Here is a 17,203-nt window from a genome sequence, read left to right on the forward strand (position 1 = left end):
AAATGCATAAATGTAAATGTGAAATAATCAGAAAGACATCGGGGTTCACTTTGTGCATATAAAATATTTATTCAGCAGATGGAAACCAATCACACAGATCCAAAACAACACTTGAAAAACAACAAAAAGATAGTGCCACTAGAAATCCATCCAATATGAACGTGTGCAGATAAAACTGCTGTGTCACTGCTGTGGAGGAAATACACAAGATTAATACACAACGATATAAAAATATGATTCTGCACACGAGCATGATGAAGCTCACCTTTGCTTTGTTTTGTACTGGTAAATAGAGTTTAAATTCAGCGGGGAGCTCGTCCTCAGAGTACAGCCGGTCAGAGAAATACACCCTCCTGATGCGACAGTTTGCGTGAATCTGAAAAACACGAGGACAGCCATCATCAACCCCGGAAACACCTGAATCACAGTCTGACAGCTTTAGTTTCAAGCTATTTCTAATAACAGCTTATATCATGAAGGTTTGCTGACATTAGAAATTATTTTTGTGTTGGCAGATTTTAGCACTGTTAGTCATTCTTTATATACATATATATATATATATAGCCATTAAAATAACATAAAATATATAAATTATTTTATTTATATATAAATGTATATAAATCCTATATTTAGAATCTATATTATAGAAATTATTTTATTTTCAAAACAATTATGTCAACTGTAATACAAAGAAATTATGTCGCAAAGAAATGTTATTTCTGCTGCTTAATTTATGCTTACATAAATATTATATTATATATATATATATATATATATATATATATATATATATATATATATATATATATATATATATATATATATATATATATATATTTTATTCTATTGTATTACCATATATTTTTTTACTGTCTGCAGTGTTAAGTATTATTGAGATATTTTGAATTAGTTTTATATTTTACATTTTCATTTTAGTTAAAACCTTTTTTTATTGGGTGAAAGATTTATAGGTCTTTTTAATGTTTATATAGATTTGTTTTTTTATTATTTTTTTTACTATTTTTGTATTTATTAATTAATTTTTAGTTTAAGTTGTAGTTATTTTGGTTGTAGTTACAAGTTGCTTTGGAAACTATCTGAATTTTTTTTTTTTATCTGTTTTTATGGTTTTAGTTTTGATTTAGTTAACTATAACAACCCTGAATTACCAGTGTCATAAACAATAAATCAGCCATTAAATCTTGCAATTGAGCACATCTAGGCTTGTCATGAAAATATAACGGTTCAAATAACTGTGTTAGTCCCAAAAGAGGACTCTTTATGTAAAACAGATTTTCTTATAGTTTTCCTCTTGATTTTGTGGTAAAATTAGTAAGTAGTAAAATGTATTCATGAGGCACATTTCAAAGACAAGGAGGAGTCACAAAGTGCTCTACAGGAAAAAAAAAAAAGAAATTCTAAAATGAAACCAGCTGTACAAATACCACAAAATTCAATACCAGCCAAACCATATTGTTAATTAAAAGCTTGTCCAAAAAAAAGTGTTTTTGTTTTTTTTAAAGATTCTACAGAACCCATAGCTCTCAATGTTAAAGGAAGCGAGTTCCAGAGCCTTGGAGCCACAACACGAAAAACACAGTCACCTCTTGTCTTAAGACGTGTTCTAAGAATAGTTAAACCTGGTAGTATAACCTGGTGAAATGGGTTGGATCAGTCTCTCACCTGCACTCTCAGCGTCTCGATGTAGTTGGTGCCGTACGCCCGGCGTGTGAAATCTGACAGGTTAAACTGGATCTGATTCCAGCCGTCGTCCAGCCGCATGGGCATCGTGCAGATGAAGGGCTTGACGCGGGTCGTGCTCTGATAGTTACTGGCTCTGAACCTCCGCCGCACGTTCTTATCGTCCAGTACCTGAAGCGCATCACACATTCACACATTTCTGACATCGCTCATCTACTCTGAATTATCTGAAGAAACCAGACCTCTACCTGAACTTCGAATGTGAAATACTTCTTGAGGTTCTTGATGATCATGACGAGGAAGGGCAGTTTGATACCGAGGGTTTTCTTGGGGTCAGCAGGACACGTGATGTAGGTGGTGCTGTGGAGATCAGACACACACACACAGGTCAGGTTTGATAATGATGTGTGTGTGTGTGTTCAGTGTCAGAGAGGCAGACGGGGACACACTCACCTCACATTCGTCCCCTCCACCTCCAGAACCAAAGACTGGATGTCATTGTCTGTGATGCGCTTTATGTGTCCGTTTCTGACCTGCAACAACATGTTCCTTTAGTGAGTTCACACATAATTCATGTCTACATCAACCTCCCTATCCTTTAGGTTATAACAGAATGTGTGTGTGTGTGTGTGTATGTTCATATACATACACACACACACACACACATATATATATATATATATATAGTAAACAACATAATACAATATAATAAACTTAATATAAATAACTAAATGTAAACTAAACTAAAAACTAAATCATATGTATATCAGGGTTATTACAGTTAATTACAGTTACAAATACTTGAAATAAAATTAATGTTAACTGAAATAAAATTACAAAACAATTATATTTTATTTCAGCTAGTTGCAAAGGAATAATTTTTCATTTTATTTAGTTTAACTAAGTATAACTTAGTATAACTAAAACTAAAAACTAAATAATAATTAATAAGAATAATTAACAAAGACATACTAAAAAATAAATATGTATATCAGGGTTATTATGGTTAACTACAACTAAACCCATTAAAAAATAATAATAATTTTTGTTTCTTAAAATAAAATACTGTTATAAGACATTATATACATATATATATATATATATATATATATATATATATATATATATATATATATATATAAAACTAAACTTATTTATTTCAGATAGTTTTCATGTGGTTAACTAAAACAACTAAAACTTTAACTAAAATTAAAATAAAAACAGAAAATATAACAATTAAATAAATGAAAAATAATAATAACTAATTCAAACTATTAATAAACACTAAAGCATATGCTATAATGCTGCTTAGGTAACGTTACTTGAAAGAATGCCATAACAGTATCATTATGGTAATGCCCAAAACCCATGGTGTTACCATGGTAATATCATAGTACTTTTTACAAGAATGTGTATAATGTTACCGAGGCTATACTTTTCACACCTAATGTAGATTAAATGTAAATTGTAGCATTATTATAACCTAAATATGACATTTCTGTAAGTTAGCAGTGCATTAGCAGCATCTGAGCTCCATCAGTCAATCTAGCATCATTTCCGCCGTCTGCTTACCTTTTTGTCCCATATCTGCAGGGGTTTGCTGCCGATGCTGTAGAGGATGGACAGAAAGCCGCTCTGAAACGTGTTTTTGAACATAATCCTGCGGTTTTAATTGAAATGAATCCACACCATACACAGTTTATTCTGCTCTGAACGCGTCCGGCTGGATCTCTGGACTCCAGATCTCGGGTTCCGCTTTACAATTAACAAACAAACGTATGCATCAAATAATCGTCGTATATAAAACTAAAGCGCTTTATAACGCGTTAAATGTCCCGTCTGGTCTGATAAATCCTCGACAGCGACACCGACGAGCTTTTTCGAAGTTTATTTGGGAGTTGCTAGGAGACGTGACGTGACCTGGTTGTCACGTCGGACCCTTTAATGTTGACACGGCTGTTGCTATAGTAACGGAGTTGCCAAAGTCATAGATACCTATGGTCCCAGTGGTGTGACAAGAGCTTTATATTAAAACAATTATCTAATATGCAGTGAATAAGACATCAGTTCTTTATTAATTGGAATAATAAGTTAAAATGCTAGATATGGCTGTATTTGGAATAGCATGCAACTAAAACTTACTGTAGCCTATAATGTGCTCCTTTACACGGAAGGTAATACGGTTGTTTTGTATTTGAGTCTTTAATACGGTATCGTTCACGCTTAATCAGGGGTGTGACAACCTCATTCTATCAATCGATCAGCTGCAACCGTTTAAAACTGGTTCATAGGTTTGCACAGATTTTTGCGATTTGCCGCTTCTCGTGCGTCCATTTTTAGAACACATTTATAAAAAAGTCAAATAGAAATGTATAGACTGATGCACTTGATGCACCACGACAACTAGTTCAACCATTTTGCATTGAATTGCATTGCTTTGATTTATGAAATGAACTAATTCCTAGATGTTTAAGACTATTAAACAGAGAACCAGAATAATACATTTTGAGCGACATGACATTAGCAACTGATAATGTAGGGAAATTGTACATAATCAGTTGCATGAAAGAATGAAAAATTGCTTTCATTATGTGCACAAGTGACTAGATGATGTGGAGGCTGAACAAGCAGTTTTGAGAATTTCAGTTGGGATCTGTGCACTTGTTACGTAGTACTGAGTAATATTAATTAATAGCTACATGTACTTACTATATAGGTTTAGGATTAGGGTTTGGCTTAGAGTTACTTGCATGTAATTATGCATCATTTATTGTTATTACAAATAGTAAGTACATGTAACGTGTAACAAGGACACCTTCAAATAAAGTGTTACCGAGAACATCTAGCATTAGTAGCATAGCCTATAATGTTTAAATAAATCTAGCCTAAATGCCACTTCAGACATCTTTTTGACTGGTAACAGCCTTACGGTGTTTTATCATTCCAACTAAATAAATTTTAATCTAAATTGTGACACATACTTTTAATAAAGTTAGAAACAATTGCCTTTAACAAAAATCTATAAAAAAATAAATAAAATGCCCCTGGAAATCAATTTAAAATATTACAAAAGTTGATAAACAGCTTTGTAAGTCTGCTGATATCTGTTCCTCATGACCTAGAGACATCAGCCCCAGACACACATGAGCCCAACCAGTGTTGCCAACTATTTTTCAGAGAAAGTTGCTAAAGGAAGGTCAATTTGTTGCTAAAAGTTGCTAAATGACGTTGTCAATGCGTAATCACGGCGCAAATTTGTGTCACAACATCAAATCTCAGAAATCTTATATATGTTAATTTAGATTTGTTTGTAAAATAATATGCATAATATAATACTAAAATATAAATAACTGCATTTTAAAATACATCGAATTATTGAACACTTACACATTTTTGAATTTATTTATTTATTTATTTTTTATAGCTAGTAAACTAGTAATATAACACATTCTCAACAATTATGCTTTAAGCACTGTATTAGTAGTTAGTATGCTACACTCCAAGAAAAGTCTGTAAAAATAGGGCACAATCTACTATGTTAATATGAAAGAAATTTCCGTATTGGTTTTTTACCTGCATTTTAAATTACACATTGTGTTTTCGGGTTACAGGGTTACAATGGATAATGGATAATGTCCTGGAAAATTACTAGTAGCCTATCTTTTCCATTTTTCTTACAGCGTACTAACTGATCAACAATTGCAAGTACAAGCTACTACCAAATGTATCATAAATACAGTATGCTTTTGGATGAAAAAGTTGCTAGGGTAGTCTGAAAAGTTGCTAAATTTAGCAACAAAATTGCTAAGTTGGCAACACTGAGCCCAACACACCAAATACAGGGGGAGGAGCTCTGACATCACTGTAGTTCAGTGAGAGACTCGGAGGAAACGAAACTAACAACAATATGGATGCCTGAAATGATCAAGCTTTTTAAACAATAAAATCTTTTTTTTTTTTTTTTTTAGCCATTCAAAGACTCTTGTGGACACTTCAGAAACTCACAGGTAGGCTAAGTGATAGAGATATAAGAGAGATTGTCCCGAACAGGTTTCTAATGGAAGTGGTCTGGTTTAGTAGGATTTATGTCAGACTGGAATAATCTGAACAGAACCAAGTTTAAGCATATCAAATACTCACCTTCTTTAGTTTACTGCACTGAAATGGTAACAGATTTGTATTTAAAGCATGTTATCTGTTTGGTTGTATAATTTGGTGTTTCTGTCATTTTGTCACATGACAAAGTCTAAAGAAGTAAATGTCCTGCAGACAGACAGAATACAAATCTGCTACACTGTAGCTGAAAATCACATAAAATAAGATGAAATTACACTTGACTTTACTTTTTTATTTTGAGAAAAATATCATTTTCGTGTGAGATTTAAAAATAAATAAATAGAAATAGTTTTTTTTTTTTTTTTTTTTGTCCATAGCAGTGTGCACATGATATGAATATTCATGTATTATGAATATTGATCAGAGGGTCATGATGTGATTTTATGTTGGAAAAAGTGAAAATCTGTCACTTCAATGTAGAGCAATATGCAAGACATACAGCAATTTGTTTATTTATTTGTTTGTAATTAATGATATTGAGCTATTTGAAATTTGCTGATGTGAAATAATGCAATGAATATTAAAGCTGGGGTTAGTTCATCCAAAAATGACTGTTATTGTTTACTCACCTCATGTCAGTCCAAACCCGTTTGAAACGAATTCTTCAGAACACAAAAGAAGTTTTTTTTTCTCCCAAAACTCTGACGCTTTAAAACATTCTTAAACTAAATTTAAACAAATGTATTTTTTGATCTCTTTATGAACATGAATCTTCAGACTTTCATGGAGGGGCAGAAATCTGTTTTCATTAAAAATATGTGCATTTAAAGATGAACTAAAGTCTTATGGGTTTGTAATGACATGAGGGTAAGTATATGATGACAGAATTTTGGTTTTAGGGTTAACAATATTGCCAACCATATTTGCATCAAATTGTAAAAATCTGACTTTTGAGGCAAGATTTTACTGAAATAAACTTTCCTCACTTGGAGGGTGTATGTGAAGTATTTAAATTCATCTGTTCAGGAATATAAATGATTTATGTTTCCAGCAATGTCATCCTCCAGTGGTCCGCTGACTGAGGAGCTTCAGTGCTCGATATGTCTGGATGCGTTCACTGATCCAGTCACTACTCCATGTGGACACAACTTCTGCAAGACCTGTCTAAATAAGCACTGGGACAGCAGTCAGACCTGCAGCTGTCCATACTGTAAAGAAACGTTCAGCCAAAGACCTGATCTCAAGATTAATACCACACTCCGAGAGGTTGCTGATCACTATAAAAAGAAAAGTCCTGAGAAAAAAAATGAAGTTCTGTGTGACTTCTGTGAGGAAAGAAAGCTGAAAGCCTTAAAGTCGTGTCTGGTGTGTCAGAGCTCTTACTGTGAAACTCACCTGGAGCCTCATTTGAAAGTGGCAGGTTTAAAGAAACACAAACTGATGAATCCTGTGAGTAATCTGGAGGACTATATATGTCAGAAACATGAGAGGCCTCTGGAGCTGTTTTGTAGAGATGATCGGACATGTGTGTGTCCCATGTGTGCTCTGACAGACCACAAGAACCACAACACTGTTCCTCTAGAAAAGGAGAGTGAAGAGCAGAAGGTAGAAGATTTTAACAAAACTGCTTTTAAATGGTTCATATCATGAGGAATCAGATTTGTATTTGATCTTGCACTCTCAGAAATAAAGGTACAAAAGCTGTCACTAGGGCAGTACCTTTTCAAAACGTACATTTTTGTACCTATTAGGTTCAAATACGTGCACTTTAAGTACTAATATGTACCTTTAAGGTACCAAAATGGACCCTTTAGGCACAAACATGTACCTTTTGAAAAGGTACCGCCCCAGTGACAGCTTTTGTACCTTTATTTCTGAGAGTGTGTGAAACATTTTGTGAACATAATTCTCCTCAGAAAACAGTAAAGGTGATGATACATATGGCAACTTTTTGAGCAATGTTGCTGGGCAGTGTTGCCGTCAACAGGCAACCAGGTGAAAAACAGGGCCCACAACCGTTCTAAAGTATCCAGACAGAAATGTGTTGCCATGCACTGCCCAAGCAACATTGCTCAAAAAAGTTGCCCCGTGTATCATCACCTTAAATGTCTGTTATAAATGTGTCTGTGTTGATCTATGTCTATAGATGAAGATTCAAAATGAAGTACAGCAGATGATCCAGGACAGAATCAAGAAGATTCAAGACATCAAACACTCAGCAGAAGTCAGAAAAGTGAGTTTAATGAATATGTGTTCCTCAATGATGGCAATCCAAAATATTGCATGATTTGAGGAATTATTCAGTGAAAGACAAAGTTTAATATTTTCTTTGAACAAATTTTAAATTCCCCTAAAATTGACGTAGAGCAATGGTAACACTAATTCTTAGGCAAACACCACTAATAATTTGTTAATTGACCTGGTTCACCAGAGAAACACAGAGATGGAGAAAGCAGCTCATGTTGAGCTCTTCACTGATCTCATCCGCTCTATTGAGAGATGTCAGACTGAACTGCTGGAGATGATGGAGGAGCAGCAGAAAGCAGCATGGAAACAGGAGGAAGACCTCATTGAAAAGCTGGAGCAGGAGATCAGTGAGCTAAAGCTGAAAAGCACTGAGCTGGAGCAGGTCTCAAACACTGAAGATCACCTCCACCTCCTACAGGTCAGTCAACATCTCTCTGATCAATGATAATGCAGTATGACTCTCCCCACGCTGAAGGATTTCTCCTCTCTCCTGCTGTAGATTTACTCGTCCCTGTGCAGCCCTAGAAACACCAGGAACTGGCTTGAGATCAGTATGGAGACTCATGAGATTCTGGAGACTCTGAGGAGAGCTCTGACTCAACTGCAGCACACTCTACATGAGAAAATCACACAAACCGGTACATATATGTAACATATTTTAATGTCATTAATATAGAATGAATCTGGTTCAAGTTGAAATACAAGTATGTGAACATGTTTGTGGCTCATTATCAGCAATTGTTAATTCCTATTAATTTCAGAAACCATGCATGGAGGAGAAACAAAGAGAAACATTAATTTTATATTCACCCTGTGATTGTTTGACTTTTCAACTGTTTCATGAATATTTTGTGAATACATTTTCTAAGAGTATCTATGAACAATTATGCGCAGATCCACCTTAGCAGCTCAGAAGTTTAAATATTTTACCAGACAACCAAACTGATAGACGTCAGGGGTTTAAAGAGGGAATTTTTTTTTATTAAAAATAGTAAATTATGTTTATCTGAAAGTGTAACAGTGCAAGATTTTCTGTAAGGGGTAGGTCTAGGGTTGGGTTAGGGGATATAAAATATTGTTTGGTCAGTATAAAAGTAATAGAAGTCCCCACAATTCACAGAAACAAACGTACGTGTGTGTGTGTGTTTGTGTGTGTGTGTGAAATTTCAGGCCTGCATCTCAAACAGCAGCTGGGCAGGGCTTTATTGTTATTCAATTTGTTTGTCTTTGTTAGAGATTTATCCAATAAAACGTTTTGTACACAGTTCTTTAAACATGTCTTTATGTTCATTCATAAAACATTTCAAAGATCTCATGATGTTTTATTGTCATTAGTCTCTACAGAGCTGAAGTGGATGCAGCAGTATGCAGGTACAGTGATGTCTGCTCTACACTCATTTTACATTCTTTATTTTATTTTTACATTTCAATACAGCTTTATTTTTGTACTACAGTCTGATTAAAAACTTAATGAAATGTTAAAATGTCCCTATTGTGCTATTTTAAAGGTACCTAATTTTGTTTTGGAAGTCCCCTACAATAGGTCTACATCCAACCAAGGCCAAAAAACATCTCGGGTTACTTGCGTAACCCAGTAGGGAATGAGACGCTGCGTAGCTACGATGCATTGGGAATGCCCTCTGGGTGTGCCGATTGTCTGAAGCCCTTATAGAATCACACCAATTCATTGGCTGATGACGTGGATGCCGTCCTCAACGTTCTTACGCCGCCATCCTTATACTGCCGAACGTGCCATCTGCTCCTCAGATTTCTCGGCCGAAAAAGGCCACTTGTCGGCAGCGCGAGGAGCTTGGCAGCGGACGCAGCGTCTCGTTCCCTACTCAGAGAACATGGGTTACGCAAGTAACCCGAGACGTAGCTCTGACGCATTAGGAACGATATACCAAACACGCCAAGCTAAAGCGCTGCCGTAACTGGCCCGATGATGAACCAGATAGCATCTACGGCTGGTTCAAACGGACAAGAACCGGGAACCAGGAGCCATGTCAAGATCCAAATTATAAAACCTGATAAAAGTGAGCGGAGAGGAACATCCTGCCACTATACAAATATCCTCTAGGGGGGACTGCTCTAAAGGGAGCTTGCGAGGAAACCACACTCCTGGTAGAGTGTGCCCAAACGCTGAGAGGTGAAGACCACACACCTCGTAAGCCAGCGAAATAGCTTACCTCACCCCATGACAAATTCTGTGCTTCGATGCGGCAAGCTACGGCGGCCAGCACCAAAGTATACTAACAGCTGAGGAGATTTTCTCCAATGGCTAGAGCGCTTCACGTAGAGTTTCAAACCTCTGACAGGGCAGAGCATGTGAAGTCTCTCATCCTCACCTGAAGCAAAAGGAAGAGGATAGAAAGAGTGAAGGGTGAACACCTGAGAGCGAAATGATGTGGACAAAACCTTGTTTTGGAACATAACCTGGTCTGCTTTGTAAATTTACTTTAACCAGACTAGGGGCAAAGTCTATACACATCTCGCCGACAGAGAGAGCTTGCAAATCCCCAACTTGGTCTTCCAGTAAGCCCTCCAGGACGACTGATAAGTCCCAAGAAGGAGCTCCAAGGGCGTGCAGGCCTCAGCCGCCTAACCCCATGCATAAACATGGAGACCAACCAATGTCTCCCCAAAGGGACGTCATCCACTCTCTCTGAGCGGCAATGGCCACAACATAAACTCTCGGGGTAGTAGCAACTGCTCACGCTGCAAGCGTTTCTTGCAGGAACTCCAGCACTGGACCTATAGGGCAGATGACTGGGTCCACCGCATGGGTTAAGCACCGTGATTCAAAAACTTTCCTCTTGGAGGAATAAAGATTCCCTGTGAAAAAATGCTCTAGCGCTAGCAAAGGCCTCCTAAACATCTGCCGGAAGACTAGAAACCAAAGCTGGTAGCCCTAGAAGGGCCATACCCACAGATCTCAGGTTGAGGGTGCCAGATCTTGCCCTGAAGCTGAGATAGCAGATCTTCTCTGATGGGAATCTCTCACGGAGGGTGATCCAGAAGAGAAATCAACTCAGAGAACCACATCTGGGACAGCCAGAACTGGGCTACAAGCAGGAGACGAACCCCGCTCTCTTTCACCCTGCACAGGACTGCCGGAATCAGCTTGCTACAGGCGGAAACACATACAGTCTCAGGTTCGGCCATGGGTGAGCAAAAGCATCTATGCCCAGAGGTGCTAGGGAACTCAGGGAGAACCAAAGTGGGCATTGGGACGAGTCCTGCGACGCAAATAGGTCCACCTCTGCCCCGCCAAATCTGGGCTACCGTTCGGCAGTTCAGCATCCATTCCCCCGATCTGAGCTTCAGTCTTGACAGAAAATCGGCTGCGGGACATGAACCATCTCAGGGAGAGGAGCCTGAAGGAGCCTGAAGGCCCAAAGGAGAAGACGGAGTGCCAGCGTCAGTCCAGGGTGCGCGACTGTGAACCTCGTTGATGGTATATGAGAAACTACCGCTATATTGTCCGTCCTGAAAATCACGTGACAGCCCCTGTAGTGAGGGGAGAAGTGTGTCAGTTGCCAGAGAGATGGCTCACCCCTCCAGGCTGTTTTTGTGCCAAGAGAGGAACTCAAACTCCGCACGCTGGTCAAACAGGCGTCCGTCGTAACCATTTGGCGACGGTAAAAGTGCCTATACTGACCCCTCTCAGAAGAAAGAGGGGGTCCCACCATATTAAAAGGGCGCAGAAGCAACTGCATGACACTTTTACGAAGGCTGGTGCTGTTGAGCGGATCCCTAAATGTTTCATCCACCAAAGGAACGGCCCCATTTGAAGCAGGCCCAGGGACAACACCGTGGAGGCTGTGGCCATGAGGCCAGAGAGCCTGCAACAAGTGCTCACAGAAACATGATGACCTAGCTTGAAACAGGCCAAGCATGCGTTGAGTCTGGAAGTCCGGACAGGAGCCAAACGGGCCTGCATCTGAACGGAATCCATGTGAACCCCCAAGAAAACACTCTGTTGTGAGGGGGGTGAGAGTTCTCTTTTTGGCATTCATTCTGAGACCAAAAACTGCTCACAGAAACATGATGGCCTAGCTTGAAGCGGGCCAAACATGTGTTGAGGCTGGAAATCCGGGCAGGAGCCAGATGGGCCCGAATCTGAAATGGAATCCAAGCGAACCCCCAAGAAAACACTCTGTTGTGAGAGGGTGAGAGCGTTCTTTTTGCTGTTCATTCTGAGACCAAGAAGCGCTCACAGAAACATGATGACCTAGCTTGAAGCGGGCCAAGCATGTGTTGAGGCTGGAAATCCGGGCAGGAGCCAGATGGGCCTGCATCTGAACGGAATCCATGTAAACCCTCAAAAGAGCAGTAAGTTGTGAGGGAGTCAGAACATTCCCTTCTGGCATTCATCCCGAGGCCAAGAAGTGCTCAGAGTGCTTGAAGCGGGCCAAACATGCGTTGAGGCTGGAAATCCGGGCAGGAGCCAGATGGGCCCGCATCTGAAATGGAATCAAGCGAACCCCCAAGAAAACACTCTGTTGTGAGAGGGTGAGGCGTTCTTTTGCTGTTCATTCTGAGACCAAGAAGCGCTCACAGAAACATGATGACCTAGCTTGAAGCGGGCCAAGCATGTGTTGAGGCTGGAAATCCGGGCAGGAGCCAGATGGGCCTGCATCTGAACGGAATCCATGTAAACCCTCAAAAGAGCAGTAAGTTGTGAGGAGTCAGAACATTCCCTTCTGGCATTCATCCGAGGCCAAGAAGTGCTCAGAGTGCTTGAAGCGGGCCAAACATGCGTTGAGGCTGGAAATCCGGGCAGGAGCCAGATGGGCCCGCATCTGAAATGGAATCCAAGCGAACCCCCAAGAAAACACTCTGTTGTGAGAGGGTGAGAGCGTTCTTTTTGCTGTTCATTCTGAGACCAAGAAGCGCTCACAGAAACATGATGACCTAGCTTGAAACAGGCCAAGCATACGTTGAGGCTGGAAATCCGGGTAGGAGCCAGACGGGCCTGCATCTGAATGGAATCCAAGTGAACCCTCAAGAAACATTCAGATGTGAGGGGGAGTCAGAAAATCCCTTTAGCGTTCTTCTTAGGCCAAGAAACAGAATGCGATGAAGGAGAACATCACTGTGGCAACTCACTAATTCCCTGGAGTGGGCTAAAATGAGCCAAACATCCAGGTAATTGAGTATACGGATGCCCTGGAGCCTTAACGGAGCCAGAGCAGCATCCATGCACTAGTGAGAGTCATTGGTGCCAAGACCAGGCCAAAGGGAAGAACCTTGTACTGGTAGGCCTTTCCCCAAAGGCAAACCTGAGGAACTTACCCGTGTCGGGCGCTGAGATGGCCCGGAGGAGACATCATCATCCTCTACCGCGCAGGAGAACCTCTGGCGTCCTGATGAGGGATTAGGAAGCCCACAGGGTCTGTGACTGGTGTGACTGGTACAAGGTCTGCTGGCTCTGGAGCCATTCAGCCATTCATTCTCTGACACATTCAGAGAACTGAATGTGTCTACTATCATGTGAGCAGCAGGTGACAAAGAATAGGTGGTAAGGAAGAAGCCTGGTGCACCCTCCTCTCCATGTTCAAAAGAGAGTGAGACTGAACGATTACTGTACACCGAAACGCACTGGCGGGCAGAAAATGGCTACTTCCAGGATCTGGAGAACTCATGATGCAGATCGCTGAAGAAGGGCAGCTTTCTCCATGCAGGCCTCGAATTTAGGCTGCTCAGAAACCGTTTGTCGAGTTTAAACGGCTGGGATTTGCGGGTCTCGTGGGGCCAATCAGTAGAGAGCTTCCCTGAGCCGTGCGCCAGCACATCTATACGCTCTGAGTAGGCCGCGTTTCCTGGTCGCTAGGCGGGAGAGCCTTGGCTGAAGTAGGCCGAAATCCTCGGAGTCGGATGCCGTGGTGTACAAAAGATTATTCTAGCCTGGAAGAAATTGTTTAGCGTGCCTCCGGGCTAGAGCATAACAATCATATGAGAAGTCAACCTGCAAATCTGCACACGCGGGCTCGGGCGAGAGAGGGAGAGAAAGGGCGAGGCCCGTCTGCTCAGCCTCAAGCTCAACATCCAAACCCCAGGCCATGGATTCACAGTCCGAATATCAGGCCAGAAAAACCGCAACAGAAGGGCTGATATGGCCACTTCGTGAAGGCAGAGAAATCTGAGGAGCAGATGGCCATCAGCCAATGAATTGGCATGATTCTATAAGGGCTTCAGACAATCGGCACACCCAGAGGGCGTTCCCAATGCGTCATAGCTACGCAGCGTCGAGTGAACCTATGAAAGAGAACACTTTTTAAATTTTCTCATAAGTTATAATATACATTGCAGCATCAGCAATTTTCTCACAGTGTCTGAAATGGTTTGTTTAAGCATACGGTTTTTCTAAACTCTTCATGTCTTTGAACCTATTCTGCTCTGATTAGTCAGATGACCCAGACTGTTGTGATTGGTCTTGTGCTTACAGCACATATCAGAAACAAAACGGCAATATCATAACTGAATTTCAGCTTCTGATGCTTCCTCAGCACGCATACACCGTGATACGAACAGTAATGATGATGGTGGTTTTATCAATTCGAGTCCTCATTCTTTGGAAGTGCATGCAAAGTGGATTTGCTTTCACACCCAGAAAACAGCGGCCAATGAAGACCAGATTATGCAGATTTGTTATAAACTTGTGTAGCTTTGTGCAGGAAGTAAGACTTTATTTACTGATGACTTGTTTTGGCAGTTCAGAATCAGTTCTTTCTTTTGATAGACAATAACATTGTGCACTTTGATCTTTGAAACTTTGCATACCTTTTACATTCACAAACAGCTTTATTAAACACCACATGTAATATCTGAAAAGGCATAATACCCACATAGCAAATCTTTTCTGGCCCAGCTCCATGGCATGTCGCAATCTATGACAAAACCGGCGAGAGCCAATGAGCGTTTGATATCGCTGCTGCAAAACTCGTTGAGAATTTGGATCTGTTCCTCACACAAAGCATCACATGGATACTGAGGATTTGAATAAAAATAAAATACTTTTATGATAATTTTATTTAATGTTTGTGCATGACAGCATATTAATAAAATTATGTGCCCCATGGTAAACCAAATAAATATTACATGATAATGGTTAAATGATCTCTCTCTCTCTCTCTCTCTCTCTATGTAAAGATTCTACGATTATTTGTACTGAGAATAATAATATAAAATATAATCAAATTATAATTAAGTGCAGTTTAATGCAGTTGACTGATTTACTGATTTGCTTAATTTTGAAATGGTAATGTTTCATTCTGTTACGACTTGCCATTTCAAAGATTAAATTTAAACAATACTACACTTCATTAAAATTTCTGTGATTATTTTATCATATTTTATTTATCTTGTTTTTCATGGGTCACATAATATGCTGTCAGGTCACTGCCTGATTTGGGCCACACTCCTCCCACCAACAATCGGCCCTTATATTGTTTACCATGATCCACGCTGTGCCATCATTGCCACACATGGCCCAGCTCTGGCTGAATAGGTACATGCCATTGCCGACAGGAGGCCGGCAGTGCCAGCTTGAGGCCACATTTAGGCCAAGACCGTTTGCTATGTGGGTAGGGGCACTTTAAAACATCATAATCTCAAAATATGTGTACTGTAAAGTTGTGATTCATATTCTTGTGTTTTCTCAGTGGATGTGACTCTGGATCCTGATACAGCTCATCCTGATCTCATCCTGTCTTATGATGGAAAACAAGTGAGATGTGGAGACATTAAACAAAAGCTCCCATTTAGCTCAAAGAGATTTACTTACTGTCCAAGTATCTTGGCAGAGGAGAGCTTCTCCTCAGGGAAGTTTTATTTTGAGGTGCAGGTGAAGGGAAAGACTGAATGGGATTTTGGAGTGGCCAGAGAATCAATTAAAAGGAAGGGAAAGATCACACTGAGTCCAGCGGATGGATTCTGGGCTGTGTGGCTGAGAAATAAGAATCAGTATGCAGCTCTCTCTAATCCCTCTGTCCCTCTGTCTCTAAGAGTGAGGCCGCAGTGCATTGGTGTGTTTGTGGATTATGAGAAGGGACTGGTCTCATTTTATGATGTGGAGTCCAGCTTTCATATCTACTCTTTTACTGGTCAGTCGTTCACTGGCAAACTCTATCCATATTTTAGTCCATCCTTGAGCTTTAATGGTAGAAACTCAGCCCCTCTGATCATCACACCTGTCAATTACAATCAATGAATTTACACTCTCAGGCTGTGTCAAAGCATTTTTAGCCAGCTGAAAATGGCCAGTTATGGGCACTTAAATGCTTAGGAGATGCAGCATTTAGCTAGGCACACGGTGAGTGAAATGTTCCTCCGAGCATTATTTTTCATATCAATATAAGATGTCACCTGGTACAGACATGGATACCTGGAGAACAGCAATATTTACTTCTCCGCTGTTGTTCAGCCATTGTTCAAGTATGTGACGATCTGTGATATTTCTCCACCCCTCCTCCACTGTGATTGGATGGCTAGGTAAAAAGTGACAGTGATGTGTGTTGTGATTTTACACAATTTTTTCAACTCTCAGCCAGAAAAAAAAAAACACCTCACTGCCTGGCCATGCAGCAGCAATTTTCAAATATGTGGCGGCCCCTTTGAAAACAATTGAAAAACGATCCTCAGTCCTTTGGTGGAGGCAGTTTTTAAAAAATGTATTATAATTACATAGTTTAAAGGGCGGCGGACAGTGACGTGAAATAGAAGAAATTGTTAAATAATGTTATTTTTGTTTTCTTTGCGCACAAAAAGTATTCTCGTAGCTTCATAAAATTATGGATGAACCACTGATGTCACACAGACTATTTTAACAATGTTTCTGGGGCTGGGAACATTTCAGTTACATTGCTGTCTATGGAGGGATTTCATTAAAAATATCTTAATTTGTGTTCTGAAGATGAACGAAGGTGTTGAGGGTGAGTAATTAATTACAGAATTTTCATTTTTGGGTGAACTATCCCTTTAAATGTAAAAATTTTTTTTGAAAAAAAATAATGTTTAGTTTTTTCCATATTTTGGAATTAAATGTCAAAGTGAAATTGGATGTAAAATTGTGCAACATGGTTTACATTAAAATAAGTACATCATCTGAATTAAGACATACTCATTTCTACAAATTGATTTGTTGATTTTGTTTTGTTACGAAACAAAAATTGACATTATTAATGTGCTATGTGTC

At 39.6% G+C, this 17,203-nt stretch overlaps 2 protein-coding genes across 3 annotated transcripts; one reads left to right on the plus strand and one right to left on the minus strand.

Moving 5' to 3' along the window:
- Positions 1 to 44: 44 nt before the first annotated feature.
- On the minus strand, positions 45 to 3,611 carry cfap20 (cilia and flagella associated protein 20). Its single transcript, XM_058753923.1, has 6 exons — positions 3,274 to 3,611; positions 2,155 to 2,234; positions 1,950 to 2,061; positions 1,684 to 1,872; positions 266 to 376; positions 45 to 189 (listed from the first exon to the last, which is right to left on the minus strand). The coding sequence occupies exons 1-6, from the start codon at positions 3,355 to 3,357 to the stop codon at positions 184 to 186; spliced, it is 582 nt and encodes a 193-aa protein (XP_058609906.1). The 5' UTR covers positions 3,358 to 3,611; the 3' UTR covers positions 45 to 183.
- A 1,968-nt stretch (positions 3,612 to 5,579) lies between these two features.
- On the plus strand, positions 5,580 to 17,117 carry LOC131525343 (E3 ubiquitin-protein ligase TRIM39-like). Of its 2 annotated transcripts, XM_058752821.1 has the most exons (7): positions 5,580 to 5,708; positions 6,809 to 7,362; positions 7,904 to 7,990; positions 8,189 to 8,422; positions 8,504 to 8,642; positions 9,340 to 9,375; positions 15,672 to 17,117. In XM_058752821.1, exons 2-7 carry the CDS (start codon positions 6,811 to 6,813, stop codon positions 16,217 to 16,219), a joined length of 1,596 nt encoding a protein of 531 aa, XP_058608804.1. In that variant the 5' UTR covers positions 5,580 to 5,708; positions 6,809 to 6,810; the 3' UTR covers positions 16,220 to 17,117. The 2 variants fall into 2 exon arrangements, with proteins under 2 accessions (XP_058608804.1, XP_058608802.1); XM_058752819.1 differs by lacking the exon at positions 5,580 to 5,708 and having other exon boundaries at positions 6,799 to 7,362.
- The last annotated feature ends 86 nt before the right edge of the window (positions 17,118 to 17,203 follow it).

Source organism: Onychostoma macrolepis, chromosome 19 (genome assembly GCF_012432095.1).
Source record: "Onychostoma macrolepis isolate SWU-2019 chromosome 19, ASM1243209v1, whole genome shotgun sequence".
In the NCBI taxonomy this organism is placed as follows: domain Eukaryota; kingdom Metazoa; phylum Chordata; class Actinopteri; order Cypriniformes; family Cyprinidae; genus Onychostoma; species Onychostoma macrolepis.

Excerpts from the sequence above, each read along its gene's own strand:
- cfap20 (XM_058753923.1), bottom strand. The coding sequence starts at position 3,357 with ATGTTCAAAAACACGTTTCAGAGCGGCTTTCTGTCCATCCTCTACAGC. Across the intron at positions 2,062-2,154 it reads GTGGAGGGGACGAATGTGAG|CACCACCTACATCACGTGTC; the intron begins GTGAGTGTGTCC and ends TGATCTCCACAG. Across the intron at positions 377-1,683 it reads TCGAGACGCTGAGAGTGCAG|ATTCACGCAAACTGTCGCAT; the intron begins GTGAGAGACTGA and ends CGTGTTTTTCAG.
- LOC131525343 (XM_058752819.1), top strand. The coding sequence starts at position 6,799 with ATGTTTCCAGCAATGTCATCCTCCAGTGGTCCGCTGACTGAGGAGCTT. Across the intron at positions 8,423-8,503 it reads ATCACCTCCACCTCCTACAG|ATTTACTCGTCCCTGTGCAG; the intron begins GTCAGTCAACAT and ends CTCCTGCTGTAG. Across the intron at positions 9,376-15,671 it reads GTGGATGCAGCAGTATGCAG|TGGATGTGACTCTGGATCCT; the intron begins GTACAGTGATGT and ends GTGTTTTCTCAG.